Source organism: Cucurbita moschata, unplaced genomic scaffold (genome assembly GCF_002738365.1).
Source record: "Cucurbita moschata cultivar Rifu unplaced genomic scaffold, Cmos_1.0 Cmo_Scf00017, whole genome shotgun sequence".
Taxonomy (NCBI): Eukaryota; Viridiplantae; Streptophyta; class Magnoliopsida; order Cucurbitales; family Cucurbitaceae; genus Cucurbita; species Cucurbita moschata.
In genome coordinates, this window is record NW_019268533.1 from 3644848 (window position 1) to 3665904 (window position 21057).

Sequence of the window (21057 nt, forward strand, 5' to 3'; positions counted from 1 at the left end):
AAAAAAAAAAAAAAAAAAAAAAAAAAAAAAAAAAAAAAAAAAAAAAAAAAAAAATGTTATGGCTCATAAACATGCCAATATGCACAAGAAAAGCAAGAGATCGAAGTAAATGATGAGTACCTTTAACCAACAAGGTAGCTGTATCGACACAAATAGTTTAATTAGAGGTGGCACAAAAATTACTTGTATGATATAAATTCAATCCTTACCTTATTGCAAGGGCTTTACAAGAAAACCAAGAATTGCAAATGGAAACATTAATATCGCCTCGCCCCAAAATACATAGCGCCAACCTAGATGTTCGCCAACCTATAAATTAAAAGTTAAAAGTTATTTAACTACACAGATATGTAATTAGATTATGCTATAAACAAGTTATCCAAATGAATAATAACTTACAAATCCACCGTAAAGATAGCCAATTGCATAATCGATAGGCATGCACATATAAAATATTGCTATCCAGCCTGTTGTCTGTAGCAAAGAAGAAAATGTTTTTAATTATATTGACAATAAGATAAAACATTAGTGATATATTATTATCATGAATATGAAATTAACCTTGAGCAGGTGTATTATCATAAATAAATGGCGCCGCACGACTTATAAATGATGTCTCACCAACACCGACAATCCTATCAAGAAAAAACATTGCATTCATTTTAGTTGCGACACAGAACAATCGACCAGAAATTAAAAGAAAAACCACAGCCAATTACTGACAAAGTCCAAACACATAATCCAACACCTTATGAGTGGAAGGATTTACCAGGCAAAATTTAAATTATATTATAAATCAAACAAATTATATTAATCATAGTTGACAATATGCTCGACAGTTATTTAGATTACCTTTTCGACAATGATGCAAATATTGGACAAGCTAGAAGAAGTCCAACCATAAAAGCCGAAGATAAAATTCCGTCCTCAAAATTGTTTAACTTAAATTGTCCCCTAATCATGATAACCCATAAAAACGTCCTTAGAACCTCAACAAATGACAATCAAATAGATGTACTTCAAATAAATCTTACTGGATACCGAAACCAGACACGTGTCATCAGCACCACACTTTTTTTGGATTCCATTTACGCCATGGCTTGAAATAGCTCCTCTATCCATATAATTAATTAGATGGATGATACAAAAAAATAACGAGGAGTCTGTAAATTCAGAAATAAACAAAGATTTAAAGTTAAAAAATATATAAATGAGTTGAAGTCTAACTACATTAATCAAACATAGATGACAAATGAATGAAGCTTCAAATATTGCTATCATATTTAAAAATCAAAATACGAGAAAAGTAAAAATAGTACCGCAATGGTGAGAAACAAGATCGGTTGGAAATAACATGGGAAGGAACAGTAGCCATTAGTTCAAAACACCAAATAAAAAAAAGTTTGATATCCGAAAATTATGAAAGGTTTGTGAATTCAGAATAGTGCAGAGTCGTACGATTCGAAGATAAGAGAGCAAATGAATTACAAGAATAAATAAGAGAAAGTATGATTAATTCCGGCCCGTTCTAAATCTATGATTCATATTCTGTAATTTTAAATTTAGTATTTAAATCTTTCATTCGTATTTTATTTTTCATCATTTTTATTATGTTCAGTAATTTTAACTGATTTTTATTTAACTCCTTTGTAAATCTTTTATTCATATTTTATCTTTTTAATTTTCTAATCAGAATATTTTTAAATTTTTTATTTATATTTTATGTTTTGTAATTTTAAATGAGTCGTAAATTTTTTATTCATATTTTATTTAGGTTTAAATTTTTATTTTAACTGCTTTTTAATTTTTTTTTATTCATATTTTATTTTTTCTAATTTTTTATTCAAATTTTAGACTGAATTTTCAATATTTTATTCTTATTTTATCTTTTCTAATTTTAAAATAGTTTGATTCATTTTTTTTTAATTTTAAATGAGCTTCTACATTTTTTATTCATATTTTATTTATGTTTAAATTTTGATTTTAACTGTTTTTTAATTTTTTTTATTCAAATTTTAGACTGAATTTTCAATATTTGATTCTTATTTTATCTTTTCTAATTTTAAAATAGTTTGATTCATATTTTATTATTATTTTTTTTAATTTTAAATAAGCTCCTACATTTTTTATTCCTATTTTATTTATGTTTAAATTTTGATTTTAACTATTTTTAATTTTTTTTATTCAAATTTTAGACTGAATTTCAATATTTGATTTTTATTTTATCTTTTCTAATTTTAAAATAGTTTGATTCATTTTTTTTTTAAATTTTAAATGAGCTTCTACATTTTTTATTCATATTTTATTTAGGTTTAAATTTTGATTTGAACTGTTTTTTTTTTATTTATTATTATTTATAGTTTATTTTTTTTAATTTTTTATTAAAAAGTTTGAAATTTTCTACTTTTGAAATTTACATTGAGTTTGATTCATATTTTATCCTACTCTTTTATTCATATTTTATTTTTTTTTTAATTTTAAATTTTTTTATTTTTTTTAATTAGAATGAAAATACAATTAAAAAAAATTCAGGTAGAGTAAATTTAAATATATTTACGAACCAATAAAAATCAACTTATAGCATGTAGTAAATAAAGTATTAATTTAGTGGTTAGAACTCAAAAGTTGAAATTATAGCTTTATACAAATTGAACTTAAAACATGCTTTTATGCAATGCAAAATTTCTTGAACGTCTTTTGTAATTCTCGACTAGTTGTGCTTGATTTTAGCAATCAAATTGATCTCTTTTTCTTTCATGTGAGATAAGGGTATATTTTGAATCCGACAATCTGAACCGACCTAACTAAAATTATATGGGATGGTTGGATTGAGTTAGTATTTTTAATTGGATTTAGTTAATTTTTGTAAACAAAAAAAATAATTGGATTTTGGTTTTATAAGACAAAACTACTGATTAACCCAAATCAAATAAAATTGTAATGTTATCTATTTCAAAAATGAATTAAAATAGTTATAAAATAATTTGAATTTAAGTTAAAACCTTAATTTCTACTATTATATTAACCTAAAAAATAATTTGGAGGTAAACAAATGATGTAAGTTCATTTTAAATTACAAATTTAATCATTTTTAATTTCATTTTAAATTACAAATTTAATTATTTTTAATTTTTCTAGGTTTATTTCACACCAAATTTTAAAATGAAGTTTACATTAATAATATTTTTAAATTACATTTTTGTTTCATTTTTTTATTTTAATTGCACGAATTTATTAAATGAAAAAATTGAAAAATTAGAATTTCATTAAATATAAAATTTAATTTTATATTAAATAAAACCATTAATTTTTAAAAATTTTAATTTTGTTTAAGATTAATCAACCATATTATTACAAAAATCAGTCTCTTAATTTTCAAAATTCATTACAAAATTAATCTCTTAATTTTCAAAATGGAGAACTTGTATTCAGTTTCTAACTTTCCAAAATTATAAATTTAATTCAAAAATTACAAATTTATATTATTTTAATTTTTAATTTTCAAAATTATACGTTTTGATATAAAATTTAAATTCAAAATTCAAACACTAAATTTATAATTAATTTAAAAACTCAACAAATCAGAAACTAGACATAATTTTCAAAATTACACCTTTCTAATCTCTTAATTTTTTTTCTAATCTCTTAATTTTTAATAAATACAAAATTAAAGTTATTAAATATAAAATTTAAATTCAAAATTCGAAGAATAAACTTATAATTAATTTAAAAACTCAAAAACTAAATAGACAACACTAAACCTATAATTAATATGCGTATAAACTCAAAACAAAATCTAAAAATACTATTTTTCTTAAACATTTATTCTAAAAAAACATCTCCGGGGCATTTGGCACCAACGAACTGACGCCGAGTACCTAACAATAACGACAAATAACCAAATAGCTATCAAACGAAGCACGATATGGTATTCGGATATTGAAAACAAAAAAAACAAAACTTTTGGAAGATAAAAAGAATGTTTGAACAACATGATTCAGTTTTCTAAACCATCATCAAAGTGGCTGGCGGTTGTTGTCTGTATCGAGTTCACAGTACAGGACTCCCTTTCCATCTAGATCTTCATCTTGCTTCATTTGATCCACCTCTTTTCCGTTTAAGATCCGAGTATTATCTTCCCGGTTCAGCCTCGACAGTTCGTTCTCAGGGGACTCGATCGAGTCCTTGACGCGTATCTAATCAACCGAATCAGTAGCATTGTCTTTTTTTAGTGATTACAGACAAAGATAGCCTAACAAGTCTAACAAATCAATGCAGAAAATTTGGAATCATGCACATTAAGCCTGGTATTATGGCTTTTATTATCTCTTTCGGCATTTAATCGAACATGTCCCAAAGGATTCTATCATTGTGCTCGCTAAGTTCTTGGAAAATGAAGCCATAAAATTGATCTCCCACCTTTACAAGGGGTGCTTCGTTCCTCTCTCAAACCGATGTGGGATCTCACAATCCACCCCCCTTGGAGATTCAGTGTTCACATTGGCACACCGTCCAGTATCTGGCTCTGATACCATTTGTAAGAGTCCAAGCCCACCGCTAACAGATATTGTCTGTTTTGACCCGATACATATCGCCGTCAGCCTCACAGCCTCACAGTTTTAAAACGTGTCTGTTAGGGAGAGGTTTCCACATCCTTACAAGGGATGCTTCGTTCACCTCTCCAACCAATGCGAGATCTCACAATCTACCCCTCTTGTGGGTTTATGCTTCGTTCCCCTCTCCAACCGATGCGAGATCTCACAATCCACCCCTCTTGTGGGTCCAACGTCCTCGCTAGCACACCACCCCGTGTTGTAACTGTCCAAGCGCATCACTAGCAAATATTGTCTGCTTTGGCCCATAACGTATCGCCGTCAACCTCACGATTTTAAAACGAGTATGTTAGGGAGAGGTTTCCACACCCTTATAAGGGGTGCTTCGTTCTCCTCTCCAACCGATGTGAGATCTCACATCTATTAAAAACATGTTGATCATCGACCTTTCACTATTGTAGGGCTATCTAAGCTTGAACCAAATAGGATGCAAAAACTAGCTAGTGTTCCTAGTCAAAACTCCATCAATTGTCAACTTTAATCTATACTTTTAATCGATGCAACTTATACGAAAATCCATCGGGGCATCGAGCACGTTTTTTCCTTTCCTTTCCTTTTTCTTGTTAACCAAAAACATGACTTTCATTTCATTCAAATATACAAACCTGCAGCGGTTTCATAATCTCCAACTCTTGCTCATTGGATTTGTCAAGTGCATCTTGAGCTTGTATTTCCATGGAGTTTAGAACCATCCGACTGAGAAAAGACACTTGATCGGACATGACGCCGAGCCCTTTCAAAAGCTTCGACCCGAGTTGTAAACTAGTCTGCACAAACAAATTGCAGAATTATATGTTGAAGGTATCCAGAAGTGTCTACAAGAACAATAACTAAGCTTCATGTTCTGATCACTCGACACCGATACCTCAGCGTCTTCCAAAATAGCATCCGTCGCACCTGCATTCTTTAAGTCTAATAGATGCACCACGTCTTTTGCTCGGGCGTAAATTGGGATCTGTGGTCATAGAAGCTTTGTTATGTTCAAAATCAGACCGAAAATGAAGAGAGTGTGTGTGCGTACAGCTGGGAAAGCAAGCCGAAGCTTCTGAACAGCCTCGATTGTCGCCTTCTTCTCTGTGAACATAACCATGACAGCTTTTGGAGAAGAGATTCCAGCTGATTGCAAAACTGCTGGTCGTGATCCGTCTCCATAGAGAACAGGAAAACCCAGCTTTCTAGACGTCTGATGATGAAAAAAAACCATAGAAGTGTAAAAGAAGGAGCTATTTCATGAGAGAACACAATGCCATTGCACATATGGGAAGTACAAGAATTTAAATCACTAGACCATTGTGAAAAAATGAAAATCTAACCGACCGACCTTCACGACGGAAAGATCAATGTCAAATGCGACATATGGCCATCCGGGAGTATTGCGATCTGCCCCGGATACCAAAGGTGTAGATAAGAAATTAGCCAGGACCTACGTAAAAAAGACGAGATTCAAAAGAAGAAAAAACTTTTGGTTTGTATCCTTGCTAGATAATGATTCTTAATATAAAACAAGAAACATAAATACAGGCGGATACATACCTGACCCATTTGGCCGAATCCAACAATGACAACGGGTTCGGTAGCGTCAAAATTCACCGTATCTGCAGCTTTCTGTGAAAATTTCACGTTTCAAAATATGCCGACTATATTGGTACGGTAAAAGAATAACTGGTCTAGACCAGCATCCAAGTATTAATTTCTTTGTTTCCTTATTTAGAGAAATTATTTATGTTTGCCAATATTGTCATCTTGAGATTTCTCTTTTGGACTTTCCCTTAAGGTTCTTAAAACATGTCTGCTAGGGAGAGGTTTCCACACCTTTATCAGGGATGTTTCGTTCTCCTCCTCAACCGATGTGGGATCTCACAATCCACCCCTTTTCGGAGCCCTGCGTCCTCGCTGGCACTCTTTCCCTTCTCCAATCGATGTGGGACCCCCCAATCCTAGCACACCGCCTTTGGGGTCCAGCGTCCTTCCTAGCACACCACCTCGTGTCACCCCCCTTCGAGGCTTAGCCTTCTCGCAGGCACATCGCTTCGTGTCTAGCTCTGATGCCATTTGTAACAGCCCAAGTCCACCGCTAGCAAATTTTGTCATCTTTGGGTTTTCCCTTTTTGGGGTTCCCCTCAAGGTTTTTAAAACGTGTCTGCTAGGGAGAGGTTTCTACAATTTACTTCAAAGTATCTTTCTTGTCTTCGTAGTTGGAATCTCGTGTCCTTACCAAGTAAAGATGCGAATATCTTCAAAATACAATTTTATTGCTAGTAACAAATGCAAACTTAATTCAGGTCCAATCAAATGCAAATCAAACACCAAGTATCGAAAGGAAGCCTTAAAGTTAGAACATACATCCTCTGTCTTGTAGTTTTCACTGATGAATTCAGATGCTTTTCGTCCAGCTTCATTAAGCAAGGGAGTTAAAGCCATTGACAACACAACAATAATGATGAGCAGCTTGTTTAACTCGAGTGGTAGCACTCCAAGCCTGCTACCATGAAGAGCAAATAATAAGCAAACATGAAGCAAGGATTCATGGTGAAGAATAAACAGGCACCATCTATAGGTTAAGACTTGCCTGTTTGCCAGAGAAAACACTACAAATCCGAACTCGCCTCCTTGAGATAGAAGAAAGCCTATTCTTACGCTTTCTTGAGTAGTGAGGCCGACACGGGGACCTATTGCTGTTATTATAAGGGTCTTGATTGCTATTAAACCTGCCAAAAGTGCAAGAACATTTGGCCATTCTCGGAACAGGAGCTGCATAGAAATGAAATCGCTCATTAAACAAGATGCAGAGGAATCCTGAAGTCGTCATACTACGTCTTATACAGGATGTCGGAACGGGGACCTATTGATGTTATGATTGAAGCAGGCTTGAAGTCGTCAAGTCGTCATAACATGCATAACTACATGAACCAATAAAGTAATCTTAAACCCATACATGGAAAACAGATGATGTTGCACCTGGATATCGATCGATGTCCCTGTGGTAACGAAGAATAACCCAAGGAGCAAGCCCCGGAATGGCCGAATATCTGCTTCAATCTGTGTCCGGAAGTTCGTTTCTGCTAATATTGCCCCAGCCAAAAATGCTCCCAGCTGTACTGTACATCAAGTCTAATTAAGAGTTTATAAATATGAAAAAGCTATTCACATCAGCTGTTCCCAAGCATGAAAAATGAAACAAACCGTATCACTAAAGCCCAATTTCTGAGTGATTAGCGAAGTGCCAGCAACAGTCAGCAGGCAAAGGGCCACAAAAGCCTCTGAGCTTCTTGCTTCCGCGACAACCTGAATTTCGAACGCTCTTGGTTAAGATCCTATAACAAACTCGGAGCGACCCTTACTAATACTGCCAAAATAAGCACGATGCAAACCTCAAAAACTCGCCTAAGAATCAACTTTCCTCCAAGGGACAGCAGACCCAGGCCACCTAAAGCCTTCAAACTTTCTTGTGCAAGCATCGGCCAGATACTTTCCGTGCCCAAATTCTAGGACAGAGACGTAATACACAAAGTCAAACTATTTGATAAACGTGATGGGGGGGGGAAAGAGTAAAGTGTACAAAAACAATCACAGGGAACATTTTAGATGAGCAGCAGAAAGAACATATAATTCCCAGAAAATCGCTTTAATTATAGATGTATCTCTAAACGATGTTAAGCTTTCATGTACCTGGCTCTCAAGGACGGGAAGTATGACCAGGAGAGGGACAACAGCAATATCCTGCATAAAACAGTAAGCATTGAAGAAAAGTTACAGTCATAATTCTGATAGAACTTTGAAGAAAGTATATAATATACGAAAAGAGAACGAATTTGAAACAAGTCCTGAAAATAAATTTGAAGGGGACAAAACCTGAAGAAGAAGTATCCCTAGAGTTGCCGAGCCAAATCTTGTCGCGAGCTCTCCTTTCTCTGCAAGAAGCTATCAATGATAGGTAAGGTCAACTATCCTAAAGGCTTGCCATTAGCATATTCTAACATTGTAAAATGCAATATACTATAAACATTGTTCTTCTGACTAAATTTAATGAAATTAGTAATAATAAGATCTAGAATCTTGTCGTTGGATTGAAGTGAAAGAGGATTTGGATGATGAGATATTAAATCAATTTATACATGATTAACGATAACTACGGTGTAATATTAGATATTGTCTCTAGACAATAAGCTTATTCCTATGAACATTGGATTGGTTTACATCTTCTTTTCGCCCTATTTCCCCGTGCCAATGCTACAACTGTTCCTGTTTTGTCTCTTAATGTAACAGCCCAAGCCCACCGCTAGTAGAAATTGTCCTCTTTAGGCTTTCCCTTGAGGGGACCGCTAGTAGAAATTGTCCTCTTTAGGCTTTCCCTTGAGGGCTTCCCCTCAAGGTTTTTAAAACGCATCTGCTAGGGAAAGGTTTCCACACCCTTATAAAGAATGTTTCGTTCTCCTCGCCAACCGATGTGGGATCTCACAATCCACCTCCCTTGGGGCCCTACGTCCTTGCTGGTACACCGCCTTGTATCCACCCCCTTTCGGGGCTCAACCTCCTCGCTGGCACATCGCCCGGTGTCTCGCTCTGATTCCATTTGTAACAGCTCAAGCTCACTGCTAGCAGATATTGTCCTATTTAAGCTTTCCCTTCGAGCTTCCCTTCAAGGTTTTTAAAACGGGTCTACTAGGGAAAGGTTTCTACACCCTTATAAAGAATGTTTCATTCTCCTCCCTAACCGACATGGGATATTTTATTCACAAGGCTCTCTGATCCGAAAATCAAGTACAGAAGGATTTAGGTTTGCAATCTTCAGGAGTTTATACTTGCCACTCCATTTAGTAGTCTTGTCCTGCATCTTTTCATGAAATTACACAAAATGGAGACCCTAATAAAACAAAAGGACTTTTGCTCCATTACAGGCTCGGTAGAGTTAACACCATAGACACAACCCGACTGCACGTATGTTCTATTGTTCTCAATATAAAAAAAAAAAAAAAAAATACGTACTTTATTCCTTCAAACTCATGTCTGAATTGGTGTACAGAAAATTAGACAGATTAACATGTTTGATCATGAGAGTACTTGATTAATGTACCTGTAAAACAAAAGCTGAAGAAGATAGAGAAAGAGCTGCACCAATCACAACAGCTTCATCAACGCTTCTGATGTTAACCTACAATTCAGACAATCATATCTCAAGTTAGTGAGTTAATGCAACATTGTCATCATAACATACAAGGTAGAAATGAAGACAAGACTTCCAAGCCAAGACTGCAGTCATAACACAAAAGGGCAGATTTTATTGTTTGAAGTTGTAAGATCCCACGTCGATTGGAGAGAGGAACAAAGCATTCGTGAAAACCTCTCCCTAACATACGCGTTTTAAAACCTTGAGAGGAAGCCTAGAAGGGAAAGCCTAAAGAAGATAATATAAGCTAGTGGTGGGTTTGGTCTATTACAAATGGTATCAGAGTCAAACACCGGGTGGTGTGCCAGCAAGGACACTGGGTCTCTTGTGAGATCTCACCTTGGTTGAAGAGGGAAACGAAGCTTTCCTAATAAGGGTGTGGAAACCTCTCCCTAACATATGCATTTTAAAACCTTGAGGGAAGCCCAGAAGGAAGAGCCCAAAGAGGACAATATCTGCTAGCGGTGGGTTTGGGCTGTTATAGAAGTTCTTACAAAATTGAGCAGCAAAACTACAAATGTTTATACACGTGGAGACGACTCTAGAGAAGGAAATGAAAAATTTTTAAGAGATTTTGCACAAAATATAATGAGAAAAAAGAAAAAAGAAAGAAAAAGATTTTTGTCAAAAAGATCTTTTATTTACAGATATTCCCTCCAATCCCAACTTATGAAGTCAGACAGCCAAAATAAATTGGGATCAGAGTTTCCATCAATGTAATGCATATTAAGGATATCGACCGAAACAGAGTGCTTACCAAGTCGGGTCTGGCGTGAAAAAGGAACACCAAAATTTTTGTACCAATAGCCCCATTAGGAGGAAGTTCAAATGCAGTGAAAGCGATAGTAGATAATATGACCTTCAAACGAAAAGGTAGGAGCGCGCGAGTTAATAAGTTAAAAGACTTGATACTACAAGCGACAATCGATATATTCGACTCAAGCATCATTTCTTTTAGAATTATACCTGTGTCAAACCCATGCCAAAAGCAAACCGCGCAAGAGCCTTTAGACGTGCAAATGAAAGCTCCAAACCCATCTCAAACAGCTAAAAAGGAATAATATTAGTAGAATGTATAATTAAACAAACACACTCATAAGCCATGCATGCCCGTGCCCGAATACGACACAAAATTATAACCATAATTTGGGAAGGTAAGAAGCAACGAAATATGAAGCCAGATTAGGACGGTCGAACCTCTAATACTTCACATCACTTTTCTTCCACATTCAAGAATTTATTTCATTCACTTAATCTTAATGTATGTTCATTGTCATTCAATGATAAGATGACAACGTAGCATGGTACCGACAAACTTCGTAACTGAAGCAAGAGTTGACGTGGCTTACCAGGAAAAGTATTCCCCATTCGGACAAAACTTTAACATCTACAATATTTCTAATCACGCCAAGTTGATTAAGTACAATCCCAGCGAAGAAGAAACCGAGTATCTGAAAACAGCCAACATATGGTCAGATTTTGAATCAAACATGAAGAAAAATGTACATTAATTCATATTATTTATGTATTATAATGCAACTCCACCAAGCTTAAACATGATAATACACAGCTCATTTTTGAGATGAACGTCGTATTTACAGCTCGACTTCTTGATGATTAATCGTTATATTCACACGTTCAATAAAGATAACTCGATTTTCAAAAGATCTGAATAAAATACGAAAAGTAAGCGGAGAAGAAGAAAGAGAATATCACTCTTACAGGGCTAGCCTTAATTCTCCTAAATAGAGGAACAACTACGACAGTCACAGCTAGGAATGTCAATGTATCCAATCCTAAATCATTGATGACATCTACAGCAGCTGCAACATCAAGCGCTGCACGCGTTCTTAATCTTTCCCTCCGTTTAGGCCTATGATTAAACCAACTGTATCCATTCGGTCCAACGACTTTGAACGTTACCGTAGCAGTACTGCTGTGGACTAAAGAATAACCATTCCTCCAGCAATTTATGGTGCATGATGGAACGGCGACTTTCGAGTGTGGATAATGTAAGTTGAAGGAAGACCCACAAAGTTGATGAACAGTATGAGAGTAGGCCATGAAAGAATTCTTCTGTTTAACTGCACTATAAATCTGCATAGTAATAAACAAGTGAAACAACTGAGAAACACAGAGGAGACTAAATCCATATTCAACAATTCATTGTCCAAATCCCTTCACACGCTTTGAAATCAAAGATCACCAAGATGTTTCACTCATCAGTTTCCCAGAAACTTATTATATTGTTTTATATTTCAAATCAATCATTTCATAAGAGAAACTAAACATTGTAAATCATGAAGATATGCAATTTCCAAGCCAAGTTACATAACCAATCATGAACATATTAAGAGATGATCTTGGGAAGTTCATCAGGCATCCATATACCCAGCCCCATCAAGATGCCTGAAAAACGTGATTTCATAGGATCAATTTAAATGTCAAAACCCCATATAGAATATATTCTCAATCAAGAAGTCAAAGTGTGAGATCCCACATCGGTTGGGGAGGAGAATGAAACACCCTTTATAAGGGTGTGGAAACCTCTCCCTAGCAGACGCGTTTTAAAAACCTTGAGAGAAAACCCAAAAGGGAAAGCCCAAAGAGAAAAATATCTAGCTAGCGGTGAGCCTGGGTTGTTACAAATGGTATTAGAACTAGACACCGAGCGATCTGTCAGCGAGAAGGCTGAGCCCCAAAGGGGATGGACACGAGGCGGTGTGCTAGCAAGGACGCTAAGCCTCGATGAGGTGAATTGTGAGATCCAACATCGGTTGGGGAGGAGAACGAAACACCCTTTATAAGGGTGTGGAAACCTCTCCCTAGCAGACGGGTTTTAAAAACCTTGAGGCAAAGTCCAAAGAGGACAATATCTGCTAGCGGTGAGCTTGGACAGTTACAAATGGTATTAGAGCCAGACACCAGGCGATGTGCCAGCGAGGAGGCTGAGCCCCAAAGGGGGGTGGACACGAGGCGGTGTGCCCAGCAAGGACGCTGAGCCTCGATGGGGGTGAATTGTGAGATCTCACATCAGTTGGGGAGGAGAACGATTAAGGGTGTGGAAACCTCTCTCAAGCAAACGCATCTTAAAAACCTTGAGGGAAAGCCCAAAGAGGACAATATCTACTAGCGGTGGACTTGGGCTGTTACACAAAGGTTCACATCTCAAACCTTTTATCGTTGAACTTCACAAAAATTACCACATTATCATCATCCCTAACAAATTCCAATCTAATGAGTTTGTGATCATTTTTTGAGAATGGTTCCTTTTAAGAAAATCAACTTTCAAAAGAACAAGTATTTTTAGAATTGTTAAAATCACTCTTGATTACATAACCAAACACTTCAAAATATTTCAAAACAGGAAAGATTGTATCAAACCACTTTTGACACATTCAAAACTCAAACTCACAAGTCAAATAAATAGAATCATACAAAATCCAAGAACACACATCAATACAGTAAAGATTATGAAACATCATAGCACGAAAAAATGAATAACAAAATCTAATAAAACAAGAAGCTACCTGGGAGTGAGAGCTCTGGCAGCAACTAATCGGCTCCAACATATTGCCTAAACTCGTAATTCCAACACCCCCAATTTGAGAAACATTTGCTAGTTTAAAGACAAATTAAACCCAAAATTAGAAGATTAGAACACAAATATTTAGTGGGGAATCGAAACTAAAATGTGGCTCAATATCTGAGGCCAAGAAATGCCCACGATCCAAAGTGATTTGTAAGTAGCGATTATAGAAATGCGCTTACATTGCAGGAATTTGTCATGCAGCGAGAGAAATTGGGAAGATAGAATGGGACTGGAAGTTGAAAATTGGAATGAGCGGACACGCCATAAAGGGTAGCAATGTTTTTACGTGTCAGATTTTGCGGCCATGGCAATTCCTGCGATCGAGCATGCAATCCAGTACTCATCCGAAAGAGGACGCTTGAAATTGAGAGAGGGAAAATCTCAGCCACCAATCTAATCACCGTGTAATCCAATTGTGGTTCAGAATGAACCCCATATAAAATTAATAAAAATATTTTTAAATTTTATATTTTTTAAAAAAATATACATAAATTTTTAAAAAATTTAAACTTTAAAAAGTTTAATTAATAATAACCTTCCATTTTTTTAAAAAATTTTAAAATACATTTTTCCGTTAATAGTATGATTATAAAAATACACATAAAAAATTAAAATAACATTAAAATCCTTTACATTTATAAAAAAAGTCATACGGTCAATAAATAGATGAAAATAAGACATATTATAGATTATTTACAAACATTTTTAATATTACTTTGTAAAGTTTATGTGGATTTTCGGAACGTGGTTCTAACGATAAATGTATTTTCGAATTTTTTTTAAGACGTCTAAGGATACTAGTTAAACTTTTGAAAACTCGTGAATATTTTTTATACACGGGTATTTTTTAAAACATTTTAAAAGTTTAAGGGTGATATATACAGTTTCCATCCAAAACTAACCGTAATTATATTTTTTTAATTTTTTTGAAAGTTCGAACTTATTATTGAAACTTTTCAAAGTGAATATTTGTTTAAGAATATTTAGTGCAAAATTCAATGGTATTTTTATTAATTTAACAAAAAATAATATTGTTTCAGGTAGCCAAGCATATTATTTAGATTTGGTTATTAAGGTGCATTGTCCGTGTTAACTATCGAAATTGTTTCTTGTGTGTCCGTGCCAATTTTGCACACACCTTACTAATATATGCATGCTAAAAAAATTCGTTGATATTAAATTGAAACTTGTATTGATCACGATCAACCCATAGTGATTATCGTTGAGTGAAGAAACTAGAGGTCACAACTGGAATAAGAAGAAAATAGGTTGTGACGGTTTGAAAAGTACGACCGTGCACCAGACACATACTTCCTATCCAATTGGGAGTGGAGCAATCTGGCGTCGGTACAAATTATAGATTATACAAACAAATAGAATTATAGGCGATTTCTATTACTCATACCAAAATATTGTAATATATAATGTGAAGTTAATAAACTCTGGACTAAATAAATTTAATATCTCAGAACATAAATAAAATTTCAACACAATGAAATCATATTCATGAAATTTTGACTTACCATACTTTCAAACAAAGCTAAAAAATTGAATATGCATCCTACATCTCAATTGAAGGGTTGCAAGAAATGAAACATGCTATCTCTACAAACCCGAGAGGGCTGAAAAAAAACTAACAAATTCAAAATATACGCTCAAAAGCATATCGAGATCGAGATCGGGAATAGAGATGGAAGAAATTACTTACACATCACCAAAATGTACATAGAATAGAAGAAGCAAAACAAAGCTTTTTTCCTTCCCTTTTCCTCGTTCCCCTTTTGAAGTCGTTAAAAGCTTATTGAGTTCAGGTTATGTAAATACAATCACGAGATTCAAAAGAAAAAACGTACAGAGATTTGAAAAACGAAATCATGGGGAAGGAGAAAACTCGAGTGAAATACTATTGACACAGTGAAAGCATATCGAGATCGAGAATAGAGAGGGAAGAAATTTACTTACACGTCACCAAAATGTACATAGAATGGAAGAAGAAAAACAAGCTCTTTTCCTTCCCTTCTCCTTGTTCACCCTTTGAAGTCGTAAAGAGCTTATTGAGTTCAGGTTATATAAATACAATCCCGAGATTCAAAAAAAGAAAAAAAAAACAGAGAGATTTGAAACAAGAAATCATGGAGAAGGAGAAAACTTGAGTGAAATACTGTTGACACAATGGCGCTCGTTTGTAGGTGTTGGAAAGCCTTCTCCTTTAAATACGTGACCCAGATGACCATCGCAAGCAGCACATGTGATTTCAGTCCTCATCCCATCAGGGTCAGGCTGGTTATCACAAAAGTAATGTCACTATTTCAACTCTAGGATGTTGCTGGAGGATAACTTTGAGAGACAAAAATGCAACACTCATACATAATCTACGAATTTTGAATTGTTGTTCTATGTCGTTCTTGTTGTCAACAAAATGATGACATGATGTGCTAATGGGACATGTGTTCGGTTTTTTGAATATCTTTTTAATATTTGTGAATGTTCGGGTCAGATTGTGCATGAGTCTGACCTTATCATATTTGGTTGTTAAGGTAACTCGTAGGACACTAAACTCCAGGTAGGTGGCCACCATATTTGGTTGTTAAGGTAACTCGTAGGATACTAAACTCGAGGTAGGTAGTCACCATATTTGGTTGTTAAGGTAACTCGTAGGATACTAAACTCGAGGTAGGTAGTCACCATATTTGGTTGTTAAGGTAACTCGTAGGATACTAAACTCGAGGTAGGTAGTCACCATATTTGGTTGTTAAGGTAACTCGTAGGATACTCAACTCTAGGTAGGTAGTTACCATATTTGGTTGTTAAGATAACTAGTAGGATACTAAACTCTAGGTAGGTGGCCACCATATTTGGTTGTTAAGGTAACTCGTAGGATACTCAACTCTAGGTAGGTAGTTACCATATTTGGTTGTTAAGGTAACTCGTAGGATACTAAACTCTAGGTAGGTGGCCACCATATTTGGTTGTTAAGGTAACTCGTAGGATACTCACCTCTAGGTAGGTAGTTACCATATTTGGTTGTTAAGGTAACTCGTAGGATACTAAACTCTAGGTAGGTGGCCACCATATTTGGTTGTTAAGGTAACTCGTAGGATACTAAACTTTAGGTAGGTGGCCACTATGGCTTGAACTCGCTCTCTCTAGGCCCTTTATGATATTGGACATACATTAGTCGATGTGGTAAGACGAAATACACATGAAACAATCGAATGTTGGTCGTGTATGTTTCACATTCTATCTATTCTAGCTAGTTGTCTACTTCCTTTCATCATTCGTCTGTCACCTCATAGCAAATCAGACAACATTTGTCCAATAACACATGTTATGTCATTAGTTTAGACTCGGGAGTGCATCTAGTTTATTCTTCCCATGCTTCCCTCCGGTCAAAAGGAGCCTCCTTTCAGTAAAGGAGCTCCTCTGCTAGAGAGATACATTGCAATATTGCAGAGAAAAATAACATGAGCTACTAAGAGATCCTAGACTTAACTCCTACACACAAAGAATTATGGAGGTCAAACACTCACAGTGGATTTAATTGCTCCAGGAATACCGTCGAAGAATGCTGGCCAACCACAGCCGGAGTTGAATTTCGTGCTCGATCGATAAAGGGGTGCTCCACATCCCGCACAGTGATAAACTCCCTCGCCATAGAACTTGTCATATTCGCCAGTTCCTGGATACCTATAAAACCTCAATATTAGATCTGTAAAAGGAACTTAATCTTGCAATAGAAACTGACTGAACATAACACTGAAATTTTGTTACATTGCAATATAAAAAGGGAACATACAATTGCCAAACACTTTGAGAGGCCGAGATTTTCAAAATATCTTGTAACGGCCAAATCCCTCTGCTAGCAGATATTGCCCGCTTTGACCCGTTACGTATCGTCGTTAGCCTCACGGTTTTACAACGCGTCTACTATGGAGAGGTTTCCACACCCTAATAAGGAACGCTTCGTTCCCCTCTCCAACCGATGTGGGATCTCACAATCCACCCTCCTTAGGGGGCCTACCTAGCGTCTTCGCTGGCACACCGCTCGGTGACTAGTTTTGATACTATTTTAAAAACGGTGAGGAAAAATTAAAAAAAAAAAAAATTTAAAAACCCAAAAGAAAATAATATCTACTAGTGATGAGTTTTGGTGGTTACGTATCTATTCTAAAATTCTGCCCAACTTTGCCTCTCTCATCCACTCTATTTCTGTTCACCCCATTACTAATCAACTTCTTTAACTAATGTCTAACGTCTAACTTAGTGACCTAATAATACTCCAAATATTAACTACAATAGGTTGGCCTAATGGTTAATAAGGGTCATGAAGGTAATAAATGGTTCAAAAGTAACGTGGTCAAGTCATGATTGTAACGGCCCAAGCCCATCACTAGCAAATTTCGTTTTCTTTGGACTTTTCCCTTCGGGCTTCTCCTCGTTTTAAAACGTGTCTGCTAGGGAGAGATTTTCACACCTTTATAAACAATGTTTCGTTCTCCTCCCCAACCGATATGGGATCTCATAAAGATAGTCACCTATATAAATTGCGAGACAACCAAATGTCACCTAAGCGTCATGCAGTTGTCCCAAATCCAAATTTCAATGATAAGTTAAAATGAAAACCCCCTCAGAGAGAATATTTGAAGATTTCTTCCATTTCTTTCTTGCCAGGTTTCCTATAGCCATTCTATTATAAAGAACCTCGGCTAGATATATAACGAAGCACAAGGATGATATTGATGACAGTATTATAAAAGGGCAACTGAGTATCTATGCTGCATTGTAAGGGGGTTTGTGAATGGATGAAAAGAACTTTTACCCAGTAAAAGTACTCTTCAAAAGTTTAACCAAAACTGATTATGAAGATGATTTGAATACTTTTAGGAGAAATCCTGGATTATTAGTTCTTCTAAAAACATTTGCAGGAGTTGTACTCAAAAAGCACATTTGTCAAAACGAATCACGAAGTCACCCTGAGTTTCCACACCATTTGTCACTAATTGAATCGGATTGACATAGAAAGTAAGAAATTTTGCAACTATGGAACTTATGGTTCGAAATGGACAGGATAACTAAGAATACAAATAATGCAAGAAAATATTACATTAATGTAATCAAAACAGAGGAAGTGAGCTAGGCTGCGGATAGACATAAAAACGGTGAGATCCCACGTCGGTTGGGAGGAGAACGAAGCATTCTTTGTAAGGGTGTGGAAACCTCTCCCTAGCATACGCGTTTTAAAAATCTTGAGGGAAAGCTCCAAACGGAAAACCTAAATAGGACAATATTTGCTAGTAGTGGACTTGGGCCGTTGCAAATGGTATCAGAGCTAGACACTGGGCTATGTGTTAGTGAGAAGGCTCATGAGGCGGTATGCCAGCAAATGCGCTGGGCCCTAAAGGTGGGTGGATTAGGGGTCCTACATCGATTGGATAAGAGAACGAGTGCCAGCGAGAACGCTGGGCCCCGAAGGAAGATGAACTATGAGATCCCACATTGGTGGGTGGTTCTCCTCGGGGAAGCGAGAGGGAGGGAAAGCAAGACAATACCCGCTAACGAAGGACTTAGGCCGTTACAAAAACCAGGGTGTGGTGTTGAATAATACAGTTTTCTGAACATAAAATAGCAATCGAGCGATTCAAAGAAAAATTATAAGATGATTTCCTCGAAAACTCATAGAAACTACAACTACCAATCAACAACCAAACGCAGAATTGGAGAATCAATTAACCTAAAAAAATAAATATATATTAAAGTGTAGAAATGGCAAGAACAGGTGCTTACTCAGTTCCTTTTTGCCGGAGAATTCGAAACTGCTCGGGCGAGAGGATGGCTCGCCACTCCTCCTCCGATTTCTGGACTGAATTAGGCGAAGACATAGCCAAAACACGGCCCCGACGGAAGCTACGAGGTCTCAAAGCAAAAGCCCCACCAAATCGAGTAGCAGAAACGGCAAAAGAAGTACGATTCGCCGAGGAAGAAGATGATTCGAAATGGGTTCGGGAGAGCGATGAATGGTGAGAAGAGCGGAGAGGAAGACGGAGGATGGGAAGAGCGGCGACGGACGTGGGGTTGCAGAGAAGAGCTCGGGAGGAGGAGAGAGGGGAAGCTCGGAGAACGGAAAAGCCCATGAGAGAGAGAGAGAGGGAAAGCTTATTTTGCAGAGAAAGCGCCGATGAGTGTTTCCATTGCTTGGACTTCGAAAATGTGGATAATGGAATGTGAAGGAGTAGAAAATTTTTACCTGAAAAATTTACCGAGATAAATTGGTTAAAGGAAAAAAATTACCGAAAGTAATATTTTAATATTAAATAGATTTTATCAGAGGATCGAAGCTCGGAGACCAATAGAAAGTGGGTGAAGCAATCGGGTCCGCCTCCATTCGAATTATGTTAGGAGGTGATAAGATAAGGAATCAATACAAGAGGAATAAGATTCGGATTACCTTGTTGACCGAATATCTCAAAGCAATAACATTTGTTTGAGAGTCGAATTATTTTACCAGTAAGATCGATCATGTCTAGCTTGAATGATTCTACATGCAGCCTAAACTACGTATAATTGCAAAGAAATTTAGTCATTGGCTAAAGAAAACACAAATACTACACTCCATTCTCCAAGATGAAAAGCATTCCAAAAGTTGTAACATTCATGCTTAATGACTATAATTAGCCATAATAAAATGTCTTAAAATACAATAACTCTAAATTATTATAACCTACCCAAAATTTATAACCATCAAACTTCATTCATTGAAATATATTGTATGATTGATGTCTTTTGGTTCATATCAGGAGGTCTTTTGCTTTTGTCAAGATCTAAAGAGATACTACAAGTCTTCCGTATCAAATTATAATCCGGAAAGGGTCGAAGCTGTGAAACGAATGAGGAGAGAAGGCAAACACTATATATATATATATTTTTTTAATTATGTATAATCAAACTTTTAAAAATTTAACAATATTTTTTTAAATAAAATTAAAATGATATTTTTTAAATAAAGTATTAAGAGTTTTTAATGGTATATATATATATATATATATATATATATATAATTGTAAAAGTTTAAATATATATTTTTTTTCATATTTAAATATATTATTGAAATTTTTATTAAGCTTCTATGGTCTAATATTTCCATAAAAAGTTTTTATGTTTTTTTTTTAAATACCTAAAAATGTATTCCAAACCAATATTTAATTTCATTAGATGCCCATTTTCCATGAGGGACCAATGAGCATATATTATTATTATTATTATTATTATCAAAGATTTAACCCAAATTAATTACTTCTATTCAAGAAAAAACCCTAAATTAATTACAGATATTTAATACAAATAAATTAATTTTAATTAATCAATATAAAATGACTGTAAACCATCTTTGGGAGGAATTTTAAACAATTCATTTAATAATTTAATCAAATAATTAACTATATTTATTGAAAAATAAATACTTTAAATTATTTAGTTAATAAACTAATTTAATTGACATTCCCAAGTCAAGTTTGAATTTCTTACTCTATTTAAAAAATATATATATACTCTATTTAAAAATATATATATATATATATATATATATATATATTTAAAATAAAAATACTTTTTCAATAAAAATGTTCTTGGGATAAATAAAATAATTTTTTTTTCTTTTTTAACAAAAAAAAAAAAAAAAAAAAAAAAAA

At 35.1% G+C, this 21057-nt stretch overlaps 2 protein-coding genes and 1 pseudogene across 4 annotated transcripts; all 3 read right to left on the bottom strand.

The window, feature by feature from the left end:
- LOC111455559 overlaps nucleotides 1-1356 on the bottom strand; it is a 5261-nt pseudogene extending 3905 nt beyond the window's left edge.
- A 2586-nt stretch (nucleotides 1357-3942) lies between these two features.
- On the bottom strand, nucleotides 3943-13779 carry LOC111454977 (K(+) efflux antiporter 3, chloroplastic-like). Of its 3 annotated transcripts, none has more exons than XM_023096473.1 (20): nucleotides 13552-13779; nucleotides 13311-13399; nucleotides 11503-11877; nucleotides 11130-11231; nucleotides 10747-10827; nucleotides 10538-10639; nucleotides 9688-9765; nucleotides 8466-8534; nucleotides 8283-8333; nucleotides 7985-8098; nucleotides 7797-7898; nucleotides 7572-7706; nucleotides 7183-7364; nucleotides 6957-7092; nucleotides 6147-6218; nucleotides 5935-6036; nucleotides 5635-5796; nucleotides 5479-5568; nucleotides 5219-5380; nucleotides 3943-4196 (listed from the first exon to the last, which is right to left on the bottom strand). In XM_023096473.1, the coding sequence occupies exons 2-20, from the start codon at nucleotides 13350-13352 to the stop codon at nucleotides 4017-4019; spliced, it is 2337 nt and encodes a 778-aa protein (XP_022952241.1). In that variant the 5' UTR covers nucleotides 13353-13399; nucleotides 13552-13779; the 3' UTR covers nucleotides 3943-4016. The 3 variants fall into 3 exon arrangements, with proteins under 3 accessions (XP_022952241.1, XP_022952242.1, XP_022952243.1); XM_023096474.1 differs by having other exon boundaries at nucleotides 13311-13430; XM_023096475.1 differs by lacking the exon at nucleotides 13552-13779 and adding an exon at nucleotides 12117-12189 and having other exon boundaries at nucleotides 13311-13394.
- A 1524-nt stretch (nucleotides 13780-15303) lies between these two features.
- On the bottom strand, nucleotides 15304-19577 carry LOC111454981 (peptide methionine sulfoxide reductase B5-like). The gene is made up of 3 exons (XM_023096480.1): nucleotides 19157-19577; nucleotides 16903-17059; nucleotides 15304-15652 (listed from the first exon to the last, which is right to left on the bottom strand). The coding sequence occupies exons 1-3, from the start codon at nucleotides 19501-19503 to the stop codon at nucleotides 15503-15505; spliced, it is 654 nt and encodes a 217-aa protein (XP_022952248.1). The 5' UTR covers nucleotides 19504-19577; the 3' UTR covers nucleotides 15304-15502.
- Between the last annotated feature and the right edge of the window lie 1480 nt (nucleotides 19578-21057).